Genomic DNA, 10,414 nt, shown 5'->3' with positions numbered 1-10,414 from the left:
CCTCCCGCCCCTCGTTGTGTTGCAGGGTACATGTGTGGTTAAAGACTGGGTCAGTGCCCCTCCTCTCGCCCCTCGTTGTGTTGCAGGGTACATGTGTGGTTAAAGACTGGGTCTGTGCCCCTCCTCCCGCCCCTCGTTGTGTTGCAGGGTACATGTGTGGTTAAAGACTGGGTCAGTGCCCCTCCTCCTCCCCCTCGTTGTGTTGCAGGGTACATGTGTGGTTAAAGACTGGGTCAGTGCCCCTCCTCTCGCCCCTCGTTGTGTTGCAGGGTACATGTGTGGTTAAAGACAGGGTCAGTGCCCCTCCTCTCGCCCCTCGTTGTGTTGCAGGGTACATGTGTGGTTAAAGACTGGGTCTGTGCCCCTCCTCTCGCCCCTCGTTGTGTTGCAGGGTACATGTGTGGTTAAAGACTGGGTCAGTGCCCCTCCTCCCGCCCCTCGTTGTGTTGCAGGGTACATGTGTGGTTAAAGACTGGGTCAGTGCCCCTCCTCTCGCCCCTCGTTGTGTTGCAGGGTACATGTGTGGTTAAAGACTGGGTCTGTGCCCCTCCTCCCGCCCCTCGTTGTGTTGCAGGGTACATGTGTGGTTAAAGACTGGGTCTGTGCCCCTCCTCCCGCCCCTCGTTGTGTTGCAGGGTACATGTGTGGTTAAAGACTGGGTCAGTGCCCCTCCTCCCGCCCCTCGTTGTGTTGCAGGGTACATGTGTGGTTAAAGACTGGGTCAGTGCCCCTCCTCCTCCCCCTCGTTGTGTTGCAGGGTACATGTGTGGTTAAAGACTGGGTCTGTGCCCCTCCTCCCGCCCCTCGTTGTGTTGCAGGGTACATGTGTGGTTAAAGACTGGGTCAGTGCCCCTCCTCCTCCCCCTCGTTGTGTTGCAGGGTACATGTGTGGTTAAAGACTGGGTCAGTGCTCCTCCTCCTCCCCCTCGTTGTGTTGCAGGGTACATGTGTGGTTAAAGACAGGGTCAGTGCCCCTCCTCTCGCCCCTCGTTGTGTTGCAGGGTACATGTGTGGTTAAAGATGGGGTCAGTGCCCCTCCTCCCGCCCCTCGTTGTGTTGCAGGGTACATGTGTGGTTAAAGACTGGGTCAGTGCCCCTCCTCCCGCCCCTCGTTGTGTTGCAGGGTACATGTGTGGTTAAAGATGGGGTCAGTGCCCCTCCTCCCGCCCCTCGTTGTGTTGCAGGGTACATGTGTGGTTAAAGACAGGGTCAGTGCCCCTCCTCCTCCCCTCGTTGTGTTGCAGGGTACATGTGTGGTTAAAGACTGGGTCAGTGCCCCTCCTCTCGCCCCTCGTTGTGTTGCAGGGTACATGTGTGGTTAAAGACAGGGTCAGTGCCCCTCCTCTCGCCCCTCGTTGTGTTGCAGGGTACATGTGTGGTTAAAGACTGGGTCAGTGCCCCTCCTCTCGCCCCTCGTTGTGTTGCAGGGTACATGTGTGGTTAAAGACAGGGTCAGTGCCCCTCCTCTCGCCCCTCGTTGTGTTGCAGGGTACATGTGTGGTTAAAGACAGGGTCTGTGCCCCTCCTCCCGCCCCTCGTTGTGTTGCAGGGTACATGTGTGGTTAAAGACTGGGTCAGTGCCCCTCCTCTCGCCCCTCGTTGTGTTGCAGGGTACATGTGTGGTTAAAGACTGGGTCTGTGCCCCTCCTCTCGCCCCTCGTTGTTTTGCAGGGTACATGTGTGGTTAAAGACTGGGTCAGTGCCCCTCCTCCCGCCCCTCGTTGTGTTGCAGGGTACATGTGTGGTTAAAGACTGGGTCAGTGCCCCTCCTCTCGCCCCTCGTTGTGTTGCAGGGTACATGTGTGGTTAAAGACTGGGTCAGTGCCCCTCCTCCCGCCCCTCGTTGTGTTGCAGGGTACATGTGTGGTTAAAGACTGGGGTCTGTGCCCCTCCTCTCGCCCCTCGTTGTGTTGCAGGGTACATGTGTGGTTAAAGACTGGGTCTGTGCCCCTCCTCTCGCCCCTCGTTGTGTTGCAGGGTACATGTGTGGTTAAAGACTGGGGTCTGTGCCCCTCCTCCCGCCCCTCGTTGTGTTGCAGGGTACATGTGTGGTTAAAGACTGGGTCAGTTCCCCTCCTCCTCCCCCTCGTTGTGTTGCAGGGTACATGTGTGGTTAAAGACAGGGTCAGTGCCCCTCCTCCCGCCCCTCGTTGTGTTGCAGGGTACATGTGTGGTTAAAGACAGGGTCAGTGCCCCTCCTCCCGCCCCTCGTTGTGTTGCAGGGTACATGTGTGGTTAAAGACTGGGTCAGTGCCCCTCCTCTCGCCCCTCGTTGTGTTGCAGGGTACATGTGTGGTTAAAGACTGGGTCAGTGCCCCTCCTCCTCCCCCTCGTTGTGTTGCAGGGTACATGTGTGGTTAAAGACTGGGTCAGTGCCCCTCCTCCCGCCCCTCGTTGTGTTGCAGGGTACATGTGTGGTTAAAGACTGGGTCAGTGCCCCTCCTCTCGCCCCTCGTTGTGTTGCAGGGTACATGTGTGGTTCTGCCGTGCTGGATAAAGACGGGGTCAGTGCGGCAGCCATCGCTGGGGAGATGACATCATACCTGGCCGCGAAGAACATCACGCTGTCACAACAACTCACAGCTGTCTACGAGGAGTGGGTCACACACACACACACACACACACACACGCTGTCACAACAACTCACTGCTGTCTACGAGGAGTGGGTCACACACACACACACACACACACACACACACACACACACGCTGTCACAACAACTCACTGCTGTCTACGAGGAGTGGATCACACACACACACACACACACACACGCTGTCACAACAACTCACTGCTGTCTACGAGGAGTGGGTCACACACACACACACACACACGCTGTCACACACACACACACACACACACACACACACACACACACACGCTGTCACACACTGTCACAAAAACACACTTCACACACACACACACTGTCTCAACCACACACACACACTGTCACAACCACACACACACACACACACACACACACACGCTGTCACAACAACTCACTGCTGTCTACAAGGAGTGGGTCTCACACACACACACACACACACACACGCAACAAAACACCTCACGCAGATATGTATTTGACCTTTATGTTAGATATGTATGTGTAGAAAATAGTGTTTTTTGCAGAGCCCAAAGTGCTTTACAAAGTAACTTTCCCCTCTCTGTGTCTCTCCCCCCCCCCCCCCCCCTCTCTTCTCTCCCCTCTCCTCTCCTCTCCTCCAGGTATGGGTACCACATCACTAAGAACTCCTACTTCATCTGTCACGACCAGGAAGTGATCCGGGCCATGTTTGACCGGCTGCGTCACTACGGCAACCAGGAGGATGTGTCGTACCCCAGGCAGTGTGGAGGCGTCGCTATCACCGCTGTGCGAGACCTCACTACTGGATACGACAGCAGCCAGGCGGACAACAAGGCTGTGAGGAGATAAACACCCTACCTCCCTCGCTCTCTCTCTACCTCCCTCGCTCTCTCTCTACCTCCCTCGCTCTCTCTCTACCTACCTCGCTCGCTCGCTCTCTCTCTACCTACCTCCCTCGCTCTCTTTCTACCTACCTCCCTCGCTCTCTCTCTACCTGCCTCGCTCGCTCGCTCTCTCTCTCTCTACCTGCCTCCCTCGCTCTCTCTCTCTCTACCTCCCTCGCTCTCTCTCTACCTCCCTTGCTCTCTCTCTACCTCCCTCGCTCTCTCTCTACCTACCTCCCTCACTCTCTTTCTACCTACCTCCCTCGCTCTCTCTCTACCTACCTCGCTCTCTCTCTCTCTACCTCGCTCGCTCGCTCTCTCTCTACCTACCTCCCTCGCTCTCTCTCTACCTACCTCCCTCACTCTCTTTCTACCTACCTCCCTTGCTCTCTCTCTACCTCCCTCGCTCTCTCTCTACCTACCTCCCTCACTCTCTTTCTACCTACCTCCCTCGCTCTCTCTCTACCTACCTCGCTCTCTCTCTCTCTACCTCGCTCGCTCGCTCTCTTTCTACCTACCTCCCTTGCTCTCTCTCTACCTCCCTCGCTCTCTCTCTCTCTACCTCGCTCGCTCGCTCTCTCTCTACCTACCTCCCTCGCTCTCTTTCTACCTACCTCCCTCGCTCTCTCTCTACCTACCTCGCTCGCTCGCTCTCTCTCTACCTACCTCCCTCGCTCTCTTTCTACCTACCTCCCTCGCTCTCTCTCTACCTGCCTCGCTCGCTCGCTCTCTCTCTCTCTACCTGCCTCCCACGCTCTCTCTCTCTCTACCTCCCTCGCTCTCTCTCTACCTCCCTCGCTCTACCTACCTACCTCCCTCGCTCTCTCTCTACCTACCTCCCTCACTCTCTCTCTCTACCTGCCTCCCTCGCTCGCTCTCTCTCTCTCTCTACCTGCCTCGCTCTCTCTCTACCTGCCTCGCTCTCTCTCTACCTCCCTCGCTCTCTCTCTACCTGCCTCCCTCGCTCGCTCTCTCTCTCTCTACCTGCCTCGCTCTCTCTCTACCTGCCTCGCTCTCTCTCTACCTGCCTCGCTCTCTCTCTACCTCCCTCGCTCTCGCTCTCTCTCTACCTGCCTCGCTCTCTCTCTACCTGCCTCGCTCTCTCTCTACCTGCCTCGCTCTCTCTCTACCTCCCTGGCTGTCTCTCTACCCCACTACTGGATGCGACAGCAGCCAGGCAGACAACAAGGCTATGAGGAAATAAACACCCACTCTACCTGCCTCCCTCGCTCTCTCTCTACCTCCCTCGCTTTCTCTCTACCTCACTACTGGATACGACAGCAGCCAGGCAGACAACAAGGCTGTGAGGAGATAAACACCCGCTCTACCTCTCTCTCTCTCTACCTCCCTCTCTCTCTCTCTTCCTCCCTCGCTCTCTCTCTACCTCCCTCGCTCTCTCTACCTCCCTGGCTCTCTCTACCTCCCTGGCTCTCTCTCTACCTCCCTCTACCTCCCTGGCTCTCTCTCTCTACCTCCCTGGCTCTCTCTCTACCTCTCTGGCTCTCTCTCTACCTCTCTGGCTCTCTCTCTACCTCCCTGGCTCTCTCTCTACCTCCCTGGCTCTCTATCTACCTCCCTCGCTCTCGCTCTACCTCCCTGGCTCTCTCTCTACCTCCCTGGCTCTCTGTCTACCTGCCTCGCTCTCTCTCTACCTCCCTGGCTCTCTCTCTACCTCCCTGGCTCTCTCTCTACCTCCCTCGCTCTCTCTCTACCTCCCTCGCTCTCTCTCTACCTCCCTTGCTCTCTCTCTCTACCTCCCTTGCTATCTCTCTACCTCCCTTGCTCTCTCTCTACCTCCCTCGCTCTCTCTCTACCTCCCTCGCTCTCTCTCTCTACCTGCCTCGTTCTCTCTCTCTCTACCTCCCTCGCTCTCTCTCTACCTCCACCTCTCTTCCTCCCCCCCCCAGGTCCTCCCCTCCTCCCCCAGTAGTCAGATGGTCTCCTTTAATCTCTCCCCCCCAGGTCCTCCCCCAGTAGTCAGATGGTCTCCTTTAATCTCTCCCCCCCAGGTCCTCCCCCAGTAGTCAGATGGTCTCCTTTAATCTCTCCCCCCCCAGGTCCTCCCTCCTCTCCCAGTAGTCAGATGGTCTCCTTTAATCTCTCCCCCCCAGGTCCTCCCCCAGTAGTCAGATGGTCTCCTTTAATTTCTCCCCCCCAGGTCCTCCCTCCTCCCCCAGTAGTCAGATGGTCTCCTTTAATCTCTCCCCCCCAGGTCCTCCCCTCCTCCCCCAGTAGTCAGATGGTCTCCTTTAATCTCTCCCCCCAGGTCCTCCCCTCCTCCCTCAGGAGTCAGATGGTCTCCTTTAATCTCTCCCCCCCAGGTCCTCCCCCAGTAGTCAGATGGTCTCCTTTAATCTCTCCCCCCCAGGTCCTCCCCTCCTCCCCCAGTAGTCAGATGGTCTCCTTTAATCTCTCCCCCCAGGTCCTCCCCTCCTCCCCCAGTAGTCAGATGGTCTCCTTTAATCTCTCCCCCCCAGGTCCTCCCTCAGTAGTCAGATGGTCTCCTTTAATCTCTCCCCTCCAGGTCCTCCCCTCCTCCCCCAGTAGTCAGATGGTCTCCTTTAATCTCTCCCCCCAGGTCCTCCCCTCCTCCCCCAGTAGTCAGATGGTCTCCTTTAATCTCTCCCCTCCAGGTCCTCCCCTCCTCCCCCAGTAGTCAGATGGTCTCCTTTAATCTCTCCCCCCCAGGTCCTCCCCTCCTCCCCCAGTAGTCAGATGGTCTCCTTTAATCTCTCCCCCCCAGGTCCTCCCCCAGTAGTCAGATGGTCACCTTTAATCTCTCCCCCCCAGGTCCTCCCCTCCTCCCCCAGTAGTCAGATGGTCTCCTTTAATCTCTCCCCCCCAGGTCCTCCCCTCCTCCCCCAGTAGTCAGATGGTCTCCTTTAATCTCTCCCCCCCAGGTCCTCCCCCAGTAGTCAGATGGTCACCTTTAATCCCCCCTCCCCAGGTCCTCCCCTCCTCCCCCAGTAGTCAGATGGTCTCCTTTAATCTCTCCCCCCCAGGTCCTCCCCCAGTAGTCAGATGGTCTCCTTTAATCTCTCCCCCCCAGGTCCTCCCCTCCTCCCCCAGTAGTCAGATGGTCTCCTTTAATCTCTCCCCCCCAGGTCCTCCCCCAGTAGTCAGATGGTCACCTTTAATCTCTCCCCCCCAGGTCCTCCCCTCCTCCCCCAGTAGTCAGATGGTCTCCTTTAATCCCCCCCCCCCCCCCCAGGTCCTCCCCTCCTCCCCCAGTAGTCAGAGGGTCTCCTTTAATCTCTCCCCCCCAGGTCCTCCCCTCCTCCCCCAGTAGTCAGATGGTCACCTTTAATCTCTCCCCCCCAGGTCCTCCCCTCCTCCCCCAGTGGTCAGATGATCACGTTTAGTTTCTCTAACGGGGGCGTGGCCACCATGAGGACCAGCGGAACGGAACCCAAGATCAAGTACTACACTGAGCTGTGTGCTGCCCCCGGCAACAGGTATAAACACACTATATACTACACTGAGCTGTGTGCTGCCCCCGGCAACAGGTATAAACACACTATATACTACACTGAGCTGTGTGCTGCCCCCGGCAACAGGTATAAACACACTATATACTACACTGAGCTGTGTGCTGCCCCCGGCAACAGGTATAAACACACTATATACTACACTGAGCTGTGTGCTGCCCCCGGCAACAGGTATAAACACACTATATACTACACTGAGCTGTGTGCTGCCCCCGGCAACAGGTATAAACACACTATATACTACACTGAGCTGTGTGCTGCCCCCGGCAACAGGTATAAAACACTATATACTACACTGAGCTGTGTGCTGCCCCCGGCAACAGGTATAAAACACACTATATACTACACTGAGCTGTGTGCTGCCCCCGGCAACAGGTATAAAACACTATATACTACACTGAGCTGTGTGCTGCCCCCGGCAACAGGTATAAAACACACTATATACTACACTGAGCTGTGTGCTGCCCCTGGCAACAGGTATAAAACACACTATATACTACACTGAGCTGTGTGCTGCCCCCGGCAACAGGTATAAAACACTATATACTACACTGAGCTGTGTGCTGCCCCCGGCAACAGGTATAAAACACACTATATACTACACTGAGCTGTGTGCTGCCCCCCGGCAACAGGTATAAAACACACACACACACAATACGTACACATACTCTATATGCACACACACACAGCAGTGCTCTAGCAGATGTGAAACTTAACTCTTTCCATCTCTCTCATTCTTCCTCCATTTCATTTCTCATTCCTCCTCCTATCTCTCCTTTCTCTCCTCCTCCCTCCATCTTCTCCTCCGTCCATCTCTCTCTCCTCCTCCATCTCTCCTCCTCCCTCCCTCCATCTCTTTCCTCCTCCATCTCTCCTCCCTCCCTCCTCCCTCCCTCATCTATCTCCTTCATCTCTCTCTTTCCTCCTCCCTCCATCTCTCCTCCTCCCTCCATCTCTCTCTTCTCTCCATCTCTCTCTTCTCTCCATCTCTCTTCTCTCCATCTCTCTCCTCCTCCATCTCTCTCCTCCTCCATCTCTCTCTCCTCCTCCATCTCTCTCCTCCATCTCTCTCTCCTCCTCCATCTCTCTCTCCTCCTCCATCTCTCTCTCCTCCCTCCATCTCTCTCTCCTCCATCTCTCTCCTCCATCTTTCTCTTCTCTCCATCTCTCTCTCCTCCTCCATCTCTCTCCTCCCATCTCTCTCCTCCCTCCATCTCTCTCTCCTCCTCCATCTCTCTCCTTCTCCATCTCTCTCCTCCTCTCTCTTCTCCATCTCTCTCCTCCTCCATCTCTTTCTCCTCCTCTCTCTCTCTCCTCCATCTCTCTCCTCCTCCATCTCTCTCTCCTCCTCCATCTCTCTCCTCCATCTCTCTCTGTGTGTCAGTGATGTTAAAGGTTTACAGAAGGAGTTAGATGACCTGGTTAATGCCATCGTAGAGGACTTCTTCCAGCCCCAGAAGAATAACCTGCTGTCCAAGCCTGAGTAACACACATCAGTGGCTTGTAAACACAAAGACCCGCGCTGGTTTGACTTCCTGATCAAGATTCCCTTTCTTCCAGAACTCACACACATTCTAGAACTCACACACATTCTAGAACTCACACACACACACACACATTCTAGAACTCACACACACGCATTCTAAAACTCACACACATTGTAGAACTCACATACATTGTAGAACTCACACACATTCTAGAAGTCTTTAATGGGTTGTATCTGGAGCTCTAAGTCTTATCTACTAGCTGGAGTGCTGTGTATTTGACCAAACACACAGGGTAACTAACTGTAGTTCAGGGTTTTAACTCCAACCCTGTTCGAGAAGAAGGAGGAGTAGTACTACCACTAGGCTCCCGAGTGACGCAGCGGTCTGTCACTGCATCACTACAGACCCTGGTTCGATTCCAGGCTGTATCACAACCGACCGTGATTGGGAGGTCCCATAGGATGGCGCACAATTGGCCCAGCGTCGTCTGGGTTTGGCCGGTGGTAGGCCGTCATTGTAAATAAGAATTTGTTCTTAATTGACTTGCCTGGTTAAATAATTGTTTTTTTTTAAATACTGATACCACTGCTCCTCCTCAATAACCAGCCTCCTCTGTAACCATTACTGCATAATGTTTCAAGAACAACAATAAAGATGTGATTTTTAAAAGGAATAACCTGTTCATTTGGTCATTTAATTTCCACCAATACTTTTTGACTGCAATCCGCCGAGAGTATAGATATTGTAAAATGTGTAATATGAAAAACAGAGATTTTAACTACATTCCTGTGTAAATTCCAAGCCTGTGTTGCAGTCCTTTCAGATTAGTAGTCGGCCTGGAACGCACCCGTAATGGAGCCTGTGTTGTAGTCCTGTCAGATTACGGGTGCGTTCCAGGCCGACTACTAATGGAGCCTGTGTTGTAGTCCTGTCAGATTACGGGTGCGTTCCAGGCCGACTACTAATGGAGGCTGTGTTCTAGTCCTGTCAGATTACGGGTGCGTTCCAGGCCGACTACTAATGGAGCCTGTGTTGTAGTCCTGTCAGATTACGGGTGCGTTCCAGGCCGACTACTAATGGAGGCTGTGTTCTAGTCCTGTCAGATTACGGGTGCGTTCCAGGCCGACTACTAATGGAGCCTGTGTTCTAGTCCTGTCAGATTACGGGTGCGTTCCAGGCTGACTACTAATGCTGTGTGATTAATACTTTCTGATTTTCTGTTTCGATTACTTATTATCATTTAAAAAATGGTTTTACATTAAATGCCCTTTGCATTGTGTGTGTTGAATGCTGTAACACTGAGCAAAACAACTAATAAAAGTCCCATGATTGTAGTGACTCTCCAGTACTGTTGATCACATATTAACCATCATTTATCACATCAGGTTAATAAAATACTTCAGTTGTTGTGTGTACATGATGGTAGTGACTGTCCAGTACTGTAGATCACTTAATAACCATAATTTATTCACGTTAATAAAATACTAATAATTAATATAAATACTTCAGTTGTTGTGTATATTAGTGCTTTCAGAAAGTATTCACAACCTCCTTTTGACTTGTTACACATGTTCTTGTTACAAAGAGGAAATTAAATGGATTTGAATTGTCATTTTTTCTCGGTCAACAATCTACACAAAAATATTATCTCACAAGTGGTAGAAAAAAAAAATCTGAACATTTATTACAAATGAATGAAAACTACATATAGAAATACATATAGAACTACATATAGAACTACATATAGAACTACAGAACTACATATAGAAATACATATAGAAATACATATAGAACTACATATAGAACTACATATAGAACTACAGAACTACATATAGAACTACATATAGAACTACATATAGAACTACATATAGAACTACACATAGAAATACATATAGAACTACAGAACTACATATAGAACTACATATAGAACTACATATAGAAATACATATAGAACTACATATAGAACTACATATA

The 10,414-nt window shown here is 52.8% G+C and overlaps 1 protein-coding gene across 4 annotated transcripts in view; it reads left to right on the top strand.

Annotated features, from left to right (window-relative positions):
- The window catches only part of LOC110518262 (phosphopentomutase), a 22,535-nt gene extending 13,422 nt beyond the window's left edge, over nucleotides 1–9,113 (top strand). For 2 of the 4 annotated variants that reach the window (XM_090209807.1, XM_090209809.1), the window contains 4 exons: nucleotides 2,467–2,596; nucleotides 3,223–3,418; nucleotides 6,787–6,920; nucleotides 8,338–9,113. In XM_090209807.1, coding sequence (XP_090065933.1) covers nucleotides 2,467–2,596; nucleotides 3,223–3,418; nucleotides 6,787–6,920; nucleotides 8,338–8,440 — 563 coding nt within the window. In that variant the 3' untranslated portion in view covers nucleotides 8,441–9,113. Of the gene's footprint in view, nucleotides 1–25; nucleotides 100–2,466; nucleotides 2,597–3,222; nucleotides 3,419–5,372; nucleotides 5,505–6,786; nucleotides 6,921–8,337 lie in introns of those variants that run through there. The other 2 variants (XM_090209808.1, XM_090209810.1) reach the window with 2 other exon arrangements.
- Nucleotides 9,114–10,414: the final 1,301 nt, after the last annotated feature.

This window comes from Oncorhynchus mykiss, chromosome 19, assembly GCF_057628025.1.
Source record: "Oncorhynchus mykiss isolate SJ-2025 chromosome 19, ASM5762802v1, whole genome shotgun sequence".
Classification (NCBI taxonomy): domain Eukaryota; kingdom Metazoa; phylum Chordata; class Actinopteri; order Salmoniformes; family Salmonidae; genus Oncorhynchus; species Oncorhynchus mykiss.
This window is presented reverse-complemented; position numbering and strand designations above follow the sequence as displayed.